The 20,913-nt window shown below is 44.3% G+C and overlaps 1 protein-coding gene across 3 annotated transcripts in view; it reads left to right on the top strand.

Annotated features, from left to right (window-relative positions):
- The first annotated feature begins 9,357 nt into the window (after window positions 1–9,357).
- GLI2 (GLI family zinc finger 2) overlaps window positions 9,358–20,913 on the top strand; it is a 69,253-nt gene continuing 57,697 nt past the window's right edge. For all 3 annotated transcript variants that reach the window (XM_030487423.1, XM_030487424.1, XM_030487425.1), the window contains exon 1: window positions 9,358–9,459. In XM_030487423.1, the coding sequence (XP_030343283.1) occupies window positions 9,401–9,459 (59 nt within the window). In that variant the 5' untranslated portion in view covers window positions 9,358–9,400. The remainder of the gene's footprint in view (window positions 9,460–20,913) is intronic.

The raw sequence follows: 20,913 nt of genomic DNA, 5'->3' as shown, positions 1-20,913 counted from the left end.
GGAAAGCCATCAGAGCTTTGGTATTCAAGCACCCTGCTGCAGGACTTCCTCGTGCTTGTGGGTTTCCCCCTGGCAGCAGGAGAGCTCTGCTTTCATGTTATTTACCCTTCCCAGAGGTATAAAAAAATAATGATTTGTCCCCTTAAGGTTACCACGTATCAGTAATCTGAAGACCCCAGGAATTCTTGTAGAATAATAAATAATGCATTGCCTGTATCCACAGATGTCCACCTGAATGTCTGAAAATACTTCTATAGACATGAATATATTCATCTTCCCAACATCATTTTGAAGTTTTTGAAAATTTTGGATACAACGTGTTTTACAAGAGCAAAGCCAGAACTTTCCGTGTGGCTCTCCACAGGCTTCCGAAAATTCCTGTTTTCTCACTAAGAAGCAAAGTGCCCCATTTTTTGTCACACCTGCAGTGTGATAAAAAGCCAGCTAGTGCATGGGATCACATTGCAGGGTTTCCTGGCATCCTCCTGTCCCTGCTAACAGCAGCTGTCGCCAGTCCTTTATTGGCTGAGGCAGAAAACTCCTCATGCAGCGTTTTGGAGATGGTAGGTAGCAACTGAGGTGTTTCAGGGTTTGATTTCTTAGTGACAACTGTTCTTGTAGAAAATGTCAATGAACTCTTAGATTTTTAATCTAAATTTTCCATGTAGAGGGAAAGGCCATTTTTAGCCTCACTGGAATTGTTCCAGTTCTTTTGCCCAGGAAAATACTGACAGGTTTAATACCGTTAACAACGGTCAGGTGCTGCATGGGAGTGAGGTAAGGAGAGCTGCCAGGAGCTTCAGGATGGGTTAGACATCAAGATGAAGAAAAATATCCTACTTCCCTTAGGACCTGATTTCATTTAAGCACCTCACCTCCTTCTTGGGGGTGGGGGGCAAATTTATGGGCAAATTCCTTTAGTTGTGCCTCAATTTGGCCACAGGGCCATGAGGGGAGCTTGCTGATCTAATCTCACCCCCGTCCCAGTTGCAAGAGCCAGCTTGCTCCGCAGATGTCTGCCTCCCTGCCCCGCTTTGGATGCAGCCTGCAGCTCAGCAGTAGTACCCAAATGCAAAACAGTGGCTGGGCTGAAGTGTGTTCCCTGGCTGTGCAGCCACCAGAATCACATTTCTGCCTGCCATGTGCTGGCAGTGCCTGTGTCCTAGGTGGGGGCTGCTTAATGGCAGCCCTCAGCATCTTCAAAAGACTTTTTCTTTTTTCTTCCACCTGAGCTGAAGCAGTGGAATAAACTTTGTAAGAGGATAAACTCATCTGGGCTGTCCAGAAGAGGATGCATGGTTGTTGATGGCTCCCAAGGAGGTTTCCTCTGGGATGCTGAAGAGGAGCAGTCTTGCATCTGCAGTGTGACTGAGATGTTTACTGTGTCTCTTGGGCTTTATAACATCTTTGTTATGTGGGTAACTCCAGGAATGGGCTTTATTCTGCATAAAGTAAGTACCACATCCACACAGACAGCCAAAATCTGTGTCCCTATAAAGAGCTCGTGTGGTCTCTCTGCTGGCTGGCAGGGAAACATATGGCTCCCAGGTCTTTCCATGGAAGTTGGGTGCGTGTGAGGAGCTCCAGCAGAACTGCTGGAGAAGAGGCAAATGGAGAAACAAGCCTTCTCTGTGTTGTCATCTGCTTCTCGCTGCACCTCAATTTCTCCAAGTGTGGAGTCATGCTGACTGCCCTGCAGATGCTTTGAGGTGTCAGTACAGTAATGCTTGTTGCAAGGCTTTTTTTGGTGATTTTATAGCCGAAAAGCAGTTTTTATTAAAAAAGTATTTTTTATTATTTCTTGTTTAATTTTCACAAATCTGCATCCCAGCAAGACCCCTTCTTCTTCCAGCACTCCTCCAAGGTATTTACTGTTACCTGAGCTGTTTGTCCCACAGCAGTTAGTTGTGTGCTCTTCATTACTTACCTGAAGGAGAAGCTTGGCTTGTCTTACCCAAGCCACAAGTTATACTTGAGTGCATTGTCTTCTCCAGCATTCTGACACATGTTGTCTGAAAAAAATAGTTATGTAAATCAGGCTACCACTGTCTTTCTTCATTAGGTATGTTAGAAGAAGAGAAAACTGGTTCTCCATCCCTCTGGATGGAAACAGCTGGTGTATCGAAGTGGCCTGTAATACTCAGGGTGGGAGAGGGGATCTCCTGCAGGTGAGCTGGTGGAAGCCTGCCTCCCATTTATCCTGGCTATAATGTTCATAGCAGGCCAGAATGAATATTTGCTATTATTTTACCTGCGTAGGTCCTCTGTTATTTTTGTCAAAGCCACTTAGCAGGTAATAAAACAACGTAATAATTAACCAGTCGTAATTGAAGTATGCTGTATGAAAACCAAAACAAATGCTAACAAGCCAAACAAAAGAAAAGCATGCGTGGTACTGCCGTGTTTATAGTGCTGTCTGCTGGAATCATTATACACGTTGATATAATAATACTGAGCACTTAATTACCACATCATTTTTAGAGTGCTGTATAAACATTAACCAAACCTCTGAGGTAAGGAGGTATTATTATCTCCATTTTAAAGAAGGGAAATTCTGACAAAGCAAGGTTAGTTGGTAATTTAGTGTCAGGCAACTGGCAGGGCAGGAGATGAGGTTGCGGCTCCACGGCTGGTCTCTCTGATTTTGGAGTCAGAAAAGCAGATTTTCTGAGGAACCTGAGACAGCTTTTTGTGAAACGCATGGCACTGCCGTTCAGGGAGGGACGATACTGCCACCTCCCTCTGCTTAGAAAACATCAGATTGGTGTAATTAGCAACCACATAATTATCCCTTTTTGAGGTAAGCTCACGGTGTACTTTACAAAGTATCTAAACAACATTAAAATGAAGCTCTCAAACGGGGGCTTGTGGGGGGCTAAGAGGCAGCTACTGTAGCCTTGTGTGTCTGTTCCCCCTCCTCCCTATATTGATCTGAGTGGTGCTTCTGGGGATGGTTTTCCCTCTTAATATTCTGCATGGTGGTACATGACTTCATCTGAGGAGAATCCCACAGGCGCATCAGCGTGATCTGCTCTGTCATGTTTCTGTGACCCAATTTTCCCCGTTCTTTGTCTCAGACCTTCCCTGACCCTAGGCCTATTATCTCTTCCAATAATTCACCCGGGCCATTATTAATGGTGCATTAACTTTGGCTACACTTTCAGCAAAGATGTTTTTCTTGTGTTCATTCATTCGCTCAACTCACTTAAACAGCTAGATCATTATTCTGGGGATGTCACACAAATACAAAAACATCTCTCTTGCCTACACCTACAGCCCTGCAGCACTTTGCTGGGGGGGTGGCCGTCCAAATACAACACTGAAACGCCCAGGAGAGACTATCAAAGGGAGTCAAGTAGCCACACACACACTCAGTGGTTCGAGGGTGCATTTGCCTCCCCTGCTCGCATGCCAAGGGTGTCCGGGGATGCGCTGAAGCCCATTGAGTCCAGGGGAGCTCTGACATGAAGAAAATCACTGAAAGAAGGCTGGGCGGTAAAGCACAAGTCTCTCTTTACTGTTTCAGAACAAACCTGATGTTTGCCACCACAGTTGTTGGATGCCAAAATGTGTCCCTTTAAAATGTACGCTGTAAATGAGTAAAATTGGGACTTAAAAAGCATGACAACAAAATTAGTGTTTTCTACAATTTATTTCTGAGTTGATGCTTTGGGCTTCTCTAGGTGATGACTGAATGAATGACACTTCATTTTTGTTGTATTTTTAACCTTGTCCTTGAGAAGAGAAAGATTTAGACATCCAGGAGAAAATGTGGACAGCGAGCAGAGCTTCTGCTTTAGAGATGGGGAAAACTTGCAAATGTCTCCTCTGATGTCTTAGAGGTTTCCACGTAGAGTCTAGTGCAGACAGCAGTTATTTTCCTATTATCCTTTTCAAAGAAGCTGGACCTGAGAAAAAAAACAAGCAGAAGCTGTTGCAAGCTGCTGTGTCACTTCAAACAGCATCCCACCATCCCAGTAACAGGGATGTGGTCTGTGACAGCACAGCACTGCTGCTGCGAAACCACTCGTGAACACTCACCAGCACCTTCTGGGATGCCCCTTCCCTTTTTTTTTCTGTGTCAGCTGCTTGTGCAGAGCTGCTAATGACACCGCAGTGACAGGAGCGCATGAGCTGTTTTCTGGGAAGTTTTTCTGCCACTAATCCTAATCAATCCAATACCCTGGGGCTCTGAAGCCTTTTAGAGATAAAGTTGCAGTTTCTGCCTGCTGCGGTTGAGGTTCGCTGGGGAAGCTGCTCTTGTTTAACTGCACAGACTTGGGCAAGTTATTTTACGTTACCCTGTTTCAGCCCCGCTTGAGTGAAAAAACAAAAGGTTGTGTTTCAGATGCATATTTGCCTCTCTACCTTCGTAGAGGTGAAGCTTTGTTAGACTTTGCAAGGTAGCTTGTGATTCCTTTATGAAAGCTGAGACCCATGCATCACTAAAACCATAAGAAATCCAGTCAAAAAGATCTCAAGAAGTCAGTATTTGGGTTTCCTCTTTTATAAAATGTTTAGTTGTTTGGTTGGTTTTGTTTGTAGCTTTGTTTGGTAGTTTGTTGTTTTGGGGTTTTTTTGTGGATGTTTTTGCAAGTTTGTTGAGAAAAGCACTACAGGTACTGAATTACCCAGACAGCAATCTTTTACTTTTCCCCACCCCCCCTCAACAAACGACTTTCCATATTGATTGCAGAATGTCTATGCTCTATTTCTGATGGCAAAGAAGCCCACTCACAGCTTGGACTGCTTGTTCCTACAGAAGACTTTTGGACGTCTGTGGGAAACCCACATATTTTTAGCCCGCCTGGCAGCTCATGCGTATTTCAGATATAGCACTGGAAGCCCAGTACAGATGGGGTGTGCAGGGTTTCTCAGGGTTCTCACTAGCCAGTCTTGCCACAGCGCCCCAGTTGCAAGTGGGAGCAGAAGACATCCTTTAAGTCCTTTCCCAAGGGCTTTCCAAACTGTTGTCAAAGTGAACTGCAAATGAAACTGGATTCAGTGGTGTGGGGTCTGATTTCTTTTCTTCTGCTGCCTTTTTGTTGTTTGTTTTTTGTTTTTTTTTTTACAAATCACGTGTGTAGGCTGAAGTATTTGGAGTAGAAAAAGCTCATTTGGCAGTTCCTAAATCTCCTTTTGGGGCTCAAAAAGAGGTGCTGCTGTGAGTGATGTCAGAACAGCTCCTTTGCTTGCTATACCAACCCATGCGTGCAGTCTGTTTCTCTTGAAGCATGGGTTTTCCTGTGGAGATAATCAAAAGCCTGCATCATCCTCAAAAAATGCCTGTTTCTGATGCCTCCCTCCCTGATTCCTGGGATTTTCGGCAAAGGGACATCCCCTTTAAACCTGAGTTTCTGCTTCATATCTTTTCTCTTTGAAGCCAGAGGGTTGGCTGGCCTCTGAATAGACAAGAATGAGAATACAGCAGTGGGAGGTCCGTGTCTTGCTCATAAACCTTGGACAGAAAATCAGCTCCGACAAGTGGGGACAGGTAGCAGCGTCTTTCCCCTTATCAAACGGTGCGGCGGAGCAGACACATTCCTGCATGAGCAGTGGCTGGGTGGAAGGTGGGGCCTCCCGGCTGCGCCTTGCTGCTCTGCTGCTGTGCTTCACTCTGAGAGCTGCATGCCATGGACTTGATGAAGAGCTGTGTTTTTTCTGTACGAAAAACCCTGTTTTCCCATCATCCCTGCCCCTTGGGTGCTGCTTTGATATGTTCTTTGGTTTTCTCTTCCTTCTACAGGAGCCAGAGAAAATATTTATCTGTTATTCCAGTGCTAGGGGACTTTTAGCAGTGCCATGTCATGCCTTTGTGTCCCACATGGCTTGGCATGGCCCATCTTTTTCCTGGGGGAAAGCCTTCCCCGGGCCTCCTACTAAAACCTTCCTCCGTCTGTGTAAAACAATCATCATTAGCACTAATTGGGCAGGTTTGGGGTTAAATCTGCAAAGATTGCTTGGATTTGGTAAATCCTCTGCCACTGCAAAGCAGATAATGCTAAATAAAAGATCGCCTTGATTAGATTAAAGTTGGCAAATTCATTGCCCTAATCATCATATTGCCCTTCCCGTGGCTATTCGGGAATACATCACTGTGACTTACTTGAAGTAATTGAATATACTTGTCTTTTTAACTTGTGTGTGTAAAACATCCATCTTTGTTAATGGTGTATGTTGCTGTCCTGCTGCCAGCTCGCAGTCCTCTTTGGGAGGGGTGGGAACAAGAAGCAGAGCCAGGCTGACATTTATGAATTGGTAGTTGATTGCCTATAAAACCATTCATTGTTTCTGACCAAGCACCTGGAAGAGAATAAAAAGGAACAGCACCAGCCACTGGAGCCCATAGGCTTGGCTGGTGGTCCCAGGCAGGGGAGAAAAGGGGAAGCCCTCAAGTGGGACATTTCAAAGGGATGTCACCAAAAACAAGCCTTCAGAGGCAGCAAAAGCACAGAGCACATCGAGGGGCTGGAAATGAGAGCAGCAAAGTGAAACAGGCACCCAAGGCAGAGGCATTGCAGACCCTCCCATGGTCCAAATAGGTTGAACTGCTAAAAACAAACCAACAGTGCCAGTGGGAGGGAGGAAGTTTTTGGAAATTTTTCTCCCATTAATAATCAGAAGTGTGAGGAGAGAGAAATTCTCTTCAGATGTCATTTTTATGCCAACAGATAGCTAGGAAAGGAGGCCAGGCAGCAAACACCCCATGTTTTCTTTTTCCCAGCTCTCTTGAGTGACAGGGAAAGACTCTTTTAGCACAAAAATTTCCAATATTTTCTCAGCAATCAATCATTTAGAAATGCACAGTTAAAAAATAAAACATAACTGGCCTGGGTTTTAAGAGATTCAGTTAACCTGTTGTTCTTAGTTTCATCATTATTAGTAAAGGGAATGGGCCTAAGGATTAGAGTATGACATTCTGTATTATTAAAGCACTACCACAATGCCCCATGTCAACTCACGCTTCCCTGCTGTTTGGGGGTCAACCCAGCCCTAGACCTGCCCATTACAGGCAGAATAGCCACCCTGCTTTGGGAGGTTGCAAAACTTCACCTATGGGGATGCCACCAGGTGGACTGTGCAGGTTGATCCCAAGACCACAGGAAGAGTCCCTGCTCTTTTGCGTTTATTTGTATGGCACTGCTGGAAGCCCAGCCTAGGGGCTCAGGCTGGAAGAGATGTTTGTGTTGTCTGGCATCAGGTGTCTGTGAAGGGACAATTGATTTTGTGACCGTGCTTGGTATGTGATGATGTAAAACCTGTTTGCCCCACACCCTCTGGTCTGCACATCAGCTATGTGTTGTGGCTGTAGCTGTGGCCAGGGGACAGCAGTGTCTCCAGGGAGAAGGACAGCAGCTTTAGTTGTCTGCCAGCCCTGGCAGTGATTTAGGCTGAGCGTGGTTTGGGGAGATCAGAGGATGCGTGTTGCTGCATGAGCAGGGGGTGGGATGTAATGGCTGAAGTCTTGCATTTCTAGCCTGGAAAAACACTGGCTGCCACTTAAAATGAAGACTCCTTACAAGTGTCCTTATGTAACTGATCATTCCTACCCAGGACGGTTAAAGGGTGAATCTTCCCCCTGCCAAAGCAAATCCTAAAGGGTGCAAGCTTACTGAGTCCCTAAGCTGCTTTTGGGAGAGGAGGGGAGCAGAAGCAGGGAAGGTGGTTAACAGTTATCCTACTGTGTCCTGACATTAGGCGAGCTGCTAAAATGTTCCCAGTGTACCAGGTAGTGTGCGGTGCCAGCCCTTTGCTGGAGCACGGAGAGCAAGTCTGCTGCGGAGCCTTAAATACTTTCCACACTGACTACCTTAGTTTAACGCCTTTCAGCAGAGTTGGCAGGAGGGTTGTTTTTGTGTAGTCTCTCACCTCTCCCGGCAGCCTGGCTGACGCGCCTGTGCTGTGCTGTGCTCAGGGATTGTACATTGCAATGGGAGTAGGAGCATCAGATCCTCTTGCTGATATGCCAGGAAAGACTTATACGGGAATTTCACGCAGGCTTTGCACGACGGACCCAAAAGGAGCAGAGCCCCGATGGATGGAGTCGGCATAGCTCTGTTGCACCTGGAGTCACAGATGCGAAAGGCTGAATTTTAAGTCTTTCATAGAAAAAGAGGTTGGCATTTACTGGAGTTTGCTGAGCAGCAGCAAGAGACGTGGCCCAAGCCTTGATGCTTTGGTTTTGGATGCTGCTTCCCCACTCTACAGAGAGATGCTACCTGTTGCAGAGGCAAGTCACAGTGAAATACTGGGCACAGATCTGGTTTTGAAATGCTCAGATAGGAGGTTGGTTTTGTTTTGCTTTTAGTCTCCAGTTAGACAGAAAGGCCAAGAAGCCAGAAAGGGAATGGGGAGACCTGCAACAATAACAAGCAATCTTTAATGAACATCTGACTGTTTGTAAAGGCAGAGCAAGACCAGCTTTTCACCTTGAAGCCGGCTGCTGCTACAAATCTAGAAAGCGGCATCATTACAGATAGGATGAGCTCTATTCAGAGGGCGATTGTATGGTATCATTATTGAGGCTATGCTAATTGTATTTCTTTACCTTCTGTAATTTTAGCAGAAAAGGCCCAGGCAGCCAGGCAGTGTTGTCGGGGGTAGTGTGGAGAAATAACCTGATGAATTTTCCATCAGCTCAATTCACTCAAATATTCTCGCCGCTAACTTTCGGGGTCAATAATAAATATTAAAACCTGTAGATTTAATAAGTCAATGTAGGTGTTCTCTGCCTTTTGAGACCACTTTATCTTTCCATCAAAGATGAAACAAGCTTCTCAAATGAATAAAAAATGGGGCCTCAAGTGATTACAAGTGAGAGCAATTTGGGCTCCTCTCTCAGAACCTCGCAGTAGGCACTTTTCAGCCTCTTCTAACTGCCTAGACGGTCTGCATCAGCGCTGCTCTCGCTGTTACATTTTTAGGTAAATATTTCCAACCTGTGTGTACAGACCTTCAGGAAAGGTGTTTGCTGCCACTCTAGGCATGAGGGACGGTGCAGGTCTGGATCCTGCCAGGCTCTGTTGAGTCTGATTTGCGTTGCAAGTCTAGTTTTCCTTGGTGCTTCCTATAATCTCCTCAAGTTCAAAGAGCGCTTAGCTGCTTGTCTTTGTCAAAAACCCTGTTGGAGATCTTTTATGTCGAAGATGTAGGATTTCTCCGCATGACTTTGATTATTTATTCATTCCACTTCTCTGGTGTATGATAGCGCTGATATCATGAAGACCCCTTGTCTTGCACTGCTTTCGCTCTGAAATTCATAGAGATTTAGTGCCTTTGAAATTGTTTTAAAAGGAAAGGAAAAGTTTTTGAAGTCCTTTTTTTTTTTTTTCTTCTTCTATTCCCCTCAACAGTGCCGCAGCACATTTTTCCGGCCTTCCACGCTCCTTTGCCAATTGACATGCGCCACCAGGAAGGACGATACCATTACGAACCTCACTCTATCCACGCTATCCACGGGTAAGTCTTGCGCCTCTGTTCCTGTGCCTTGCAAAAATGTCAGCTGCCCGCAGTATGCTGAATCCCACTGCTAAGGTCCTCGGGACTCGCTGTCCTCCTTGCAGGCTGGCTCTGCTGGCTACCCTCCACCCTACTGTCCCCAAACTGTGACCATACTGACCTGCTTGGCAGGAATGCTCTACAGCTCTGTAAAACCTATAGAAGCGCTATATAGCATTGGGATGGGAGTACAGGGCTACTGTGTCGTTACTCGGCTGAGATCCCTGGGACAGGCTTGACTTGCATTTTTGTGCCTGTGGTGTTTCTCATCATGCTGTGCCTGGGTCATTTCTGGCACCATCTTGGCAAAGACTGACACTGCTCCCTCCATTTGGAGACCTTGTGTACCATTCCTCCCTGCCCACTGGCTGGGGGAACGGCAGTAAAAGGCTGCCAGGAATGCTGTAATTCAGTTTGATTTCACTGGACAGTGGCCCAGCAGGCTGGGTGGTGTTTTCTAAAATGTGGCAAAGAGACAGGTCCTCATACAGGTGTTTGTGTCCATTCTGGAGGGGCAGGATCCCAGGTTTTGGTGATGATCTCGTCGCAAGAGCCTCTCCTTCCCAGGGCAGCTCATGGGCAGCAAGCACGGGTGCTGGTCAGGGGTTGTACGTCAGGAGGGGGGATCATGGTTAATCTCCTCATCCAGGACATTGCAGCTCAAAAATTCTTGACACCTTGGAGGACACGTTTATACAGAGATCTGGGTTCAGCTCCTTTTAGCTTTGATCAGGGCAGGGAAAGGAGCCAGCAGGGGTAGTGACCATGCCACAGGAAGGGTTTCTCCTTGTCCCTGAAATGCACCATACCAGTGGGAGTTAAGCAGCAGCCTTTTGGGGTCGGCAGTTCCACAGCCATGCCAAAATCCCTCAACCCGTGGCAGTAACACAGGGCTCAGCCATCATCTGAGGGATGGGTCCCAGGGTACTTGGTGGAGGGGAACCCATAAGGGCCAGAAACATTTTTCAAGAGCAAAAGAAGAGCAAATAGGGCTCATCACTTAAAAAACTCTTATTTGATCCCCTGGAGCCCCATTGTGGCCTCACTGTCTGGCCAGGGTCAGTGCTCACTCAGCTTTACATGGGCTGTTTGTAAAGCTGTACTTTTTCTGGGTAGGTGTGAGCAGGGAACAGTCCCTGGGAGGCAAGTAACACAGACAACATCAGCCAGGAGACCTGTGGAGTCCCACAGCTACCGAGGCTTTATTCCACTTTCAAAATGCTTCAGGGAAAAAATGATAGGGCATTCCCCTGGATTCTACCAGAAGACAAGTCGTTTTCTTTTTGGCTGGCAGTCAGTTTGACTGGATGTTTAAAGGAGCAGAGTAGCTCCTTTCATGCTGTGTGCAAAGGGGAAAAGACAGAGTATGTTGCCATCATGGGAATTTGGGGGGGATTAAAGGGGTTGAATGAAATAGTTCTGGTCTTGTGTGCAAGTACAAGCCAAAAATTGTAGAAAAAAGATTAATAAAAAACCCCATACTGGGAGATAGTGAATAAGCCAGAGCTCTGGCCGATAAAGCATATACTGACTTCTGAAAGGGGAAACATTCAAAGCAGAATTTAGAAGAGAGGATGGCAGATGCTCAGATGTTTGGCACAGGTTATTTGTGTGCCCTGCTTGGTGCTCCCCTTTGCTCCCTGCGAGAAGGATCAAGCGCGCTGCATCTGCCCGGGGGCTCCACAGAAGTCTTTTCAATGGGGTCATGAAACAGGGTCTTCTCCAAAACACAACCAAGAGCTCGCCAGCTGGTGCTATATACCTGTGAATCATATCCCCCAGTAATGTGAGCCAGTATTTTATCTTATTGGGGTTATCCAACTGATCAGCCCTGGCCAAGTGTACGTGCTGTCAGATCAGGTTTCAGTTCATCTGTGCCAATATCAACAATTCACTGTCTTAGCAGTAATCACATCTGTATGTCAGCAGAGCAAGAGTGTCCTGCTTATTATCTAGGTATAGTTGTTGGCAAATGCCTATTGACATTCTTCTTTGGGATCCTTCACCTTCCTAGCAGCACCTCTCACAAAAATGACCTGTGAGGTACTGGAGAGAAAGCTTGGTTGCTGATCTTGAAAGAGGAAACATAGTCTTCTTTGAAACTATCTGGGTTTTGCACTGAAGGGTGCCTCTGTGGCTGGTGAAGCACCAAAGCTGAGCAGCCAATTGCTTCTTGACTCTGGGGGTTTTTATGGGTCATGGGCATGCCACTACTGTATGGCTCTTTTTTAAGTGCCCTGGACTATGGCACAACCACACTGGGAAAATTCTCACCAGCTGTGGAGTTAGTCTCTCAAACATTTTTTCTCTTTCAATTTTATCTACAAACATCTTAAACTCATCTCCTGCCCTTTTTTCCTTCAGTTTTTATTCTAATTCTTTTTTGTCTTACTCTTTTCTCCTTCTGTCTCTGCTCTGGAGGTCATAATATAGCGCTCATCCTCCTGGCAGGAGAATGTCCAACATGAAATCATCCAGAACATGGTGGCAGAGCTGGGCTAGAACATACTTATTGGTTGTGTGACTCTTGTTCAATAGGCTGGGTGGACTCTGCAGGCACAGTTGAGCCTCTGGAATTTTGTACTGCATCCTGATGGTGCAGAAATCCATCCTTCTGTTCAAATAAAAAAGGCACATGCATATTTTCACTTTAGAAGATTATGGCAAATGTTTGGAAGAAAAATTGTGCCACTGAGTTTTGACTTTATGATTAATGTGATCAGTGCCTGACAGAGAGCCCCCCAGTTCATCAAGCCCATATTCTAGCTGTCTGCTGTCTTGCCAGTACCAAATTTATCTAATTACATGAATATTGCACAGCAAATTAAGTGGAGTCTCATTTGTTGTTACCTATGGGGTCTTATTATCTGCCTGCTGCATCATGTCAAAGGTTTGTTTCCTGATTGCTCGATACAACACGGCAGCGCATTCCCCTTCATCACTGTTTCCATGTGGCCTAATGAGAACATACGTGATTTTATCCTAACCGGAGGGAACTCATCTGCAGGGCTCTCTTGAGCAGGGCCACCTGTGAGACTGTTTTCTTGGGAATATAGAAAACTCAAGTAATAAAAGATCCACTTGCCAAGATGGGGACCTGAAAAATTTCTGGTATTTCTGCTCACTGTTGTGTCAGTTTTTATGTCTCAGTGATTTCCTTGTTAAGCAGCATGACAAATAATTTTCAGGACTTGAGTCTCCTTCCAAATCACTGAGCAATTATTATATATGTCCAGAAGCCAACCATGTTGGTATTTCCTTGAAGTATACATCCAGATGATTTTTTTTTTCAGGGTGTTTCAGTGTTTCTCCTGTCATTAGGACAATTCACTTTTTTTTACTTATTTGGTGATACATTTTTGGACATCTTTCATTTTTTGACTCTTTTTTGGCAGTAGGAACAATTTGGCAGAATCATGGTGCTTGTTTGGCTTGTCTAACAAAATAAAATATCTCATTCGGATGATCCTTGAGCTCTCTGCTGTTCAAACCAACAGGAATATTGTGTAATCAAGGCATCATCCTGGATTCTGATGCTTGTGAGCTTGTGGTCATGTGGAGGAGTAGGGGAAAGGCAGGATTGCAGCCCAGTGGACACTGGAAGGATGTAATGCAGAATGGAGTAAAACTGAATATGGGATGAAATCTTCTTCAGGAGTGTAGGATTAGAGCAAAAATAATAAATGAAATTGTATCAGTACATTTAAATTGTATGAGGCACCACTTCCGTAAAGCAACATTTGTTTAATATTAAGGTTGTACACTACAGCTCTCAAAAGCTAAGAAATGACAGAAAAATAAATTTGGAGATTCAGGCACATTTTGTACACCATTGCAATAACGCATTAAGTTACAGAGCCACGTACTGTTTTTCCCTGGGATCCTTGCCTCTTCCATAGCACAGAATGGCCCAGGGTGTGTAGAAGAGCAGTGGTGGGTGTAACATGCATTTTCTGCATGCAGCTTTTATTGATTTGTCAGAATTTCACTCTGTGCTTGTGGTTGTAGGCAAAACATAGATCGGTGTTATTGGAATGAAAGTCATCAGCCAGGATGTTTCAGCAGGTTCAAAGCTGAACCAAACAAATTCACTTCATAAGTTAGAACAGGCCCTTTTCCAACAAAGGGGATATTGTGTATTTTAGCAAGCTTCTTCACAGAAGCTTACTCCACTGGGGCCTGGTCCCTGAAGAAACGCCATCTGCTTTAAGCCAAGGGCAGTCTTAGCATCAGCTTTTCAAGATCAAGCCCTTGACTACAGAAGAAAGCTGCTGGCAGATATGGCAGGTGATTACTGATAGCTCCCTTCCACTCCCCACGTTTGGGTGTGCTTAGCTACTCTCAACTCTTGTTTTTTAAAGCACAACAAAAATAACTAAAAACTCCTTAGCTCAGCTTAAAATTCCTGCCAATGGAAGAGCCTTCAGGGCTAACCCTTGTAAACAGCATGCCTAGGCTTGACTCAGCAATAAGCTTTTTAACAGTAGCTCCTAAACTGTGGTTAAGACCCATTAGGCGTTATGCAGCATAACAAACAAAAGCAGCCTTGTTTTTCTACCGACATCCTGGTGGCGTTTCAGGATGCAGTTCTGACATTATTTATTAACAAAATATTGTTGTTGCTCTTCTGTCCACGCATAGAATAGTAAAAAACCCAAACCAAAACCCAGAGCTGGTAGTCGCAAATTCCATGGCTTTCATGAGGACCGAAGACTATCTCCATAATAATGTTAAGTTGCCCTTAATTTCCCTCTGGTAGGGATTTTATCTAGTTTAATCATGGGTCTTCCTCCATTTCCCTGAGATCTTAATATATTACAGATTTTCCCTGATATTCAGCCTACACTTTTTTTCTTTATCTGATCCTATTACCGCTCCTTGTTGAAGTTTCCTTTCTTTTTACTATGTTAAAAATTACTGAATACCTTTTCAGGATCTGTTCCAATGTTCCTGAGCTATTTAGGCAGGGTAATTCACAGCCAGGTGAGGTGACTGGTAAACTTTCCGTCATAAAAAGACTATGTTTCAAGTGTTTACAAATTTGCAAAATTTAATGTTGAACCTAAGATTTTCCGTGTTGGATATCTGTTTCAGGCTGGTTTTCTCTTTCTTTTGTTGTTTTTGTGAGATTCAGCCAAGGGAGGCCAAGTGGGGTTAAGGGAAAATATGTTGTTTAGCCATACAAAAAATCATCATCATCATCTTATAACTGCACTTTGAGAAACACCAGTGTCTCTTGCTTTTAGAGCTGGAATTTGCTATTGTCACAGATGTGCCTTTTGCTGTTCCTATTTAAAAAAAACACAACACCCCTCCTCAGTTTTGCCAGATAGAAATCCTTTGATAAATCTCACTTCCAACACACTCAATGAAGGGGTGTCGGAGTTTTGCAGTGCTCCCCATTTTATGCTGGGACCTCTCAGTCATCCCGTCTACCCAGGGGGATTCGTGACCACACCTGATGACAGAGGGAAGCTGGTTGCATCACATGCCTGCGCAGCTGCTTCTATGCATTATCAGATGTGCATGAAGTGCCTTTGGTTAACCTCCATGGGATACAGCTCCCAGGAGGCTGCAGCCATGATCCCATCAGGTAGTTTAGGATGGGACCCCAGGTAATGGTTGTTCCTGCAGCAAGGAAGTCACTCGGTTGAGCCTCAGAACGTACATACCAATAAAACCTGTGAGTTTTCATATTTACTTTGCTACTGGAGTAGAAAATCTCTGGCAGGTCATGATTGATGGTACTGCGCTGCTTTGCAGATAGAGCGAGCTCCCTCCGGAGTCAAAGCAAACAGCTGCTCAGAGAGGCCTTCTTATGTGTTTCGCAAAGTTTTACGACTTTCACCAAACAGATACATTGCTCATTTAGGAAACAGGTTTGGGGGCTCCCACATCGAATTTATTCTGTCCCCTTCTTTCCCACATGCTTCTTTTATTTGTTTAGGAAAATAAGAATGTGTGAGTGAGCGATGGTTTGCAGAGGCTGGTCCCCTCCAGAAGGTTGGTTCAAACCTCTCCCTGGTCTGTAATTAGCAGGAGTGTGTTGCTTTTAGGTGGTTCTTTAGTAACCTACAAGACGTGGTGATTTGAGGGACTATCGATACCAATCTCACTGTAAAACTACCAGGATTAATACTTAATGGTCACTTGTTCCATCTCCACGAGACCACAAATTAAATACTGGGCTGCTGCTGTCCTGAGAGCTGTAAAAATTCCTTTAATTCCATCCATGCTTTAGTTTTCCCATCTCTAAAATGCCATTACAGTAATACTCACTCTCCTGATTTTTTGAGAGCAAAGAAAAGTTAGGTGGTCTGTGACTCGTTCAGCTCCCCAGAAAGGGCTTGTAGTGTTTTTCCAGGCATCAGGAAAGAAGTACACAGCGCTACCTAGCTGTGCAGAAGCTGAGAAGATGCACGCTTAACGTCTGACCTCAGTAGGAGGACAGGCTGATCAGGTCTTCTGAAAATGGGGCAGACATAATTCAAAACACTCACCAGGGATAGAATGTTCCTGTAGGTTCTTCCAATCTGATAAATTATGCTACAAAATAACCCCCAACCAAACAGAAAACCCACAGCTTTCTCTTTTGGATCTTGTTAACAACTTTCAAGCATTTTCCATTATGAGAGAGATCTGTACATCTGTGATGTTCCCTAAATGGAGAATAGTTTCATCATGTGCATTTAGTTAAATAGCTTTCAGAATATGTTGGAAAAACTCAAACCTGAAGCCCAAAGGACAGTGAAGGTGCATGGTTTCAGAGTCACTAAACTATGCAGTAAGACACAGATCATAGTTAGAAACATTTGGGCTCGATCTTCAGTTGCTGAATGCCAGCGACATCGCACTGGAGTGAGGGGCCTCGGTGAGCTCAGATGGAGTCGTGCCCATTAGCACTTAGTGAAGATCTGGGCCACCGAGTTGCTGGTTCTGTGAAAACTGCAGCTCTATTTTAGCCTAACCACCGCCAGAAGAGTAAAATAGGCTAGAGGGTTTTAGTATTGAGAACAAAAGCCTGATCTCCGAGGTCTTTTATGTAAACCTCTGGCATGTGTTCGTTTAATATGATGTCACTCTGTAATCCACCATTGCTTTTAAATGTCATTCTCATAGCTTCATGTCAGCAAGTCTTAAGTGATAATCCCTTTGCTTACCTCACTTTATAGTAGATTAAAAGTGACTTCATGCTTCCATCTTATCCGCTGTTAAGCTTGTGCTTCAGGAAAAATTTATTTGAACTCTATTCTCCCGCAGTTTTCTAAAGAGTTTCTAAACAGAGTACGGGTCTTTCAGAAACTATCTCAATGGTATTGCCCATTCTTCATTGCTTTCAGCATCCTGTGAAAATGCATAAATGTTCAGTGCCAGTCTCCTGCCCTTTTAAACTCCAGTGTTAAGAATTTGGTTCTCAAGTTTTCTCTAAGCTAAATGTGGAGCACTGCCTCTCCTGGCCCCTCCTTTTTCTTAATCTTAAATAAATCCCCTCTCTAGATGGTGTTTTATCTCTCAGCAGCTTCTTACAGTCGTGAGGACAAGAGACAATGAGACCTGTTGCAACGGTTTGTTCCTGTGTCGCACTTTCTCCTGTACGGGTGTGCATGTTCCCCCTTTCAGGTCTTCTTGTCCCACTTTCAATCTCCTGGTTGTCCTTTTACTCTATCCTGTAGCAAATCCTTTCTCAGTATAAAAACCTCTCCATGCAGTTCACCTTCCTAGTCCACCCTCCTTTATTTCTATCTCTGAGTTTCATCCTTCTGCTCCTAACACACCTCCTTGTGTAACACGTGCCTCCAGATACTTGCTGCATGTTGTCATATCCTTCCTCCCCACAGCTTGCAGCCTGCAGCATATACTCAAATATCAGTCTGCTCAGCCTCCTCATTTTCACTGTGTTTCTCTGAAATCCTTCCAGTATATGTGGAGACAAATGGACAAAACCCATCTATCTCATTGGCTTGTGAAATGAAGCCCGTGGCACATCACTTTTCAGGTGCTGGTTAATCTGGGTTCTCAGCTACCAGTGGCCATGGGAAGCAAATAACATAAGGTGCTGAGAGAGAAAAACTAATGGCAGGAATGATGGCTTGTGATACTGGAAGAAAAATGTAGGATTTTTTATGTCCATACAGAGTGGAAATTTTCAAATCTCATCCAAAAGTTCCCCCCACGCAACAGAGAGCAGAGAAGTCAATTTACCCTGGAAGGATGAAGGACTGAGTCAACTCTTCTGGGATTAGAACATGTGGTTCGAGGGATCCTAGGTATTTTGGGTCTGATTCTCAGACCACCCAGATGGCGGGGGGGGGGAGGAGGGGGAACCTAATAAAGAAAGGACCCTGTTTGGCAGAACTGGAGATCTGGATACCCTGCCTGCAGCTAACGCTGTCCACACACATCTGCACAAACCAGAGCGCAGAACTAGGTGCTGTTACTCTGGCAAATCTCAGATCTGCAGAGCACTCCTGTGGGAATGTGTGCGTTTAAGTGGGCTTTCTAGATCCCTGACTTTGACACTACACCATGTATGTATGTTTTTCCTCTGTGTGCCAGACCATTTTGAGAATTTGTGATTTTACACAGTTTTTTCCCTTGGAGGCTTTTCATGCCTGTTCTTTTATGTTTCACCATTGATATTAAATAGACAACTAACAGAGCTAAAATTTAGAGCATTACCCAAGGGTCAGATTTTAAGAAGTGTGTGTATGATTTCAGATCGTAAATCCCACTGCACTGGGTCTGGCTAACAACACTATTTTGAAAGCGGGTGTTGTAGGTTTCAGAATAAAGTTGACCCTTAGGGCTGGCTTGTCAAGCGCTGGTAATGCAAAGGCATAGTGGGTTTTCCAAACATGCTGGATCTCAGTTAATGTCTAACTCCCCCAACGTTCATTGAAACTCAGGTTTCAACCTTCATTGAAACTCAGGACCCCAAAGCCAGCCATAGTAAAGCAGTTAAGTACCTAAAAATTCAGAAAATAGCTGTAATGGAGTTAAGAAATAAAAATGTGTTAATGAGGTAACTTGGGCATGCTTGGAGTCCAGCATACACATCCAGGTCATACAGCTCCTGTAGAACCAATAGAGATGGTTTCTGCCCTGTATCCTCTCAGTTATAGGAGCATGCACATGGCAAATCTCGTGGGCGGATATGCTATGGAAAAAACTTACTCAAGGCTTAGTTGATATCAGTTGGCCAGACTCCAGTTCCAGAGCAAGTTCATGGCATTCCCTGCGCTCACCTGATTGGTGTGTATGGGGTTGGGTTTTGATATGATTGATCTGGTAGCTGATAGTGAAACCAGGAGATTGCGAGGCTTTTGATGATTTTTTTAAGCTGATACTTGGGGACACACACGCCTTACAGCATGTCAGGAGCCTGGGAGGTAGGAGCTATCTTTTTCTGCTCTCTGCGCAGCAGAATGACCTTTACCATGGTCTCCCCATTGCTGAGCGCCTGCTGTTAGATTAAATGTGAGTTAGGCTCCACCACCACCTCCTTACCCTTTCTACGAGTGCAGCGGTACATCAGTGTTTCTATCATACAGGTGGAGCCTCCTCACTGCAAAGGTATTTCTTTCTGCCGCAACTCATTTTATCACTCTCTTACACCTCTCCCTACCCTGCACACATGTACCTAAGGCACTTATAATAGTGCCTGGGTGCAGTCAGGTGTGCCTGAAAGCAGTATGTTAGGGCTGTATGAAATGCAGTCACATTTTGCTTTATGAGTTTAAGTCTCTCTGGGAAATTAATGTGTGTTCCTAAATATGAGGGCCTTTGAAATATTTTCCTTTTGATCCTGTAAAAACGTCATGGAGAAGAATTTGTCTTATTCCTTCTCTTGCCCCTTCACAACAGTCTTTCCTAGCTTGGTTCTGGAGCTACTTACATGGATTTTGATTTGCAAACCGGTTACTGGATGTGGTACCCGCTAATTAAGTGCTTCATCTGAAAGCTTCTTAAGATCCCGCAGAGCAACCACACATCCTAAATTACCACTGGTAGAGGACAGACTACCAGAGTGTGGTTGATACATTAAAAATAGGAAAGTTTCAAGCTTACAGCTGCATTAGGACGATGTTCTTACATGCATATTCTTGTTTGAGACTATTTGTCTTCACTGTGAGATAAAACACTTGATTTCATATGCTGTCTTTCATCCCAACTCAAGTGCAGTACAAGAGAAAACTGCATTGTAGATGACAAAAACCAGGGTGTGGAAAGATGGGGTGATGAAGGAATTAACGCATTCTGTCATCAAATCAGTAAATGAAAGGAAGATCAATCTAATGGGGATTAGCAAAGGAAAAGAGATATTTGTAGAAGATATTTGAAAATAAATTACGAGCTGATGTGGCAGAGGCACATACAGAAAGTGATTTAGACTACAGAACTGTTTTTAAGTCTCTCCCTATTACGGAAAACACCCAAGTATATGCTTAATTAGAAATACCTGCTGAGATCTGTTGACTTCAGAGGCTCTTAAATGCATGTTCACATACTGTCCTGGAAAGAGGTGTTCTTCTGAAGATGCCATAAAATAGAAATGTTTACTAACTCCCACTTGTATATTCCTGCTGTAAAAATAGTTTATATTAGAGATTTTTCTGCTGTCAGTATGGACTTGGCAGTTGACTCCAGACCTGTTATGGTAATGGATTATTTGTTGGTATTCTCATGAAGGGCTTCAGTTACGTTTCTTTGGATAATTTTGGCAAAGTGGAAGTCAAGGCCTAATGAAGAGAGACTAGAGCTCTGTGGTTACTTCAGCATAATATTGCTGTGAGTCCAGCATCATCACAGAGATCCCAGAACTGGTGACAAAAAAGCCAACTTTGAGAAGCCTAACTGCTGTGGTACCATGTGAATAAAATGCCCTCGTGTTTGCTTCCTAGGAAGAGCAAGTTTGCAAGGAATTAACAGTGATTGAGGTGCTGCTTTGAGTAACTGATCGCCACCTGGGTCAGACAGTGTGGTGGTCCTGCTTGTTTGAAAAGACCCTCAAGCAGCCAGTGATATTTTCAGTTCTTTGGAAGCAACTAAAATGTGGTCTTTGCTGCTCTTTTACTCTGGTCACGAGACACCCATTTTGTGATGGCATCTTCTGGGGGTCAGGGTAAAGCATGAGAGTTAGTATATGGTAGGGATCAGGCCAGTGTGAATAAGTCAATTATCTGTAGACCAGTGGGAAGGATTTTGCAGTTGGTTCTCAGGGGAGAAATCGTATAAAAGTTATTTCTAGCTTTTTCCCTTTTTCCCTAGTCCTCCAGCCCAGCTGTTTCTCTGTAAGAAGTAATACCAGGAACTGATGAAAAGTGAGGTATCTGCAAAGTTTTATCCAGTACATTTCAATGTTTAAATAGATATTACCTGTTTGTATATTATTTCCAGCGGAATTCTCTAAACAGA

The sequence above is a fragment of the Strigops habroptila genome, chromosome 5, assembly GCF_004027225.2.
Source record: "Strigops habroptila isolate Jane chromosome 5, bStrHab1.2.pri, whole genome shotgun sequence".
NCBI lineage: Eukaryota > Metazoa > Chordata > Aves > Psittaciformes > Psittacidae > Strigops > Strigops habroptila.
This window is presented reverse-complemented; position numbering and strand designations above follow the sequence as displayed.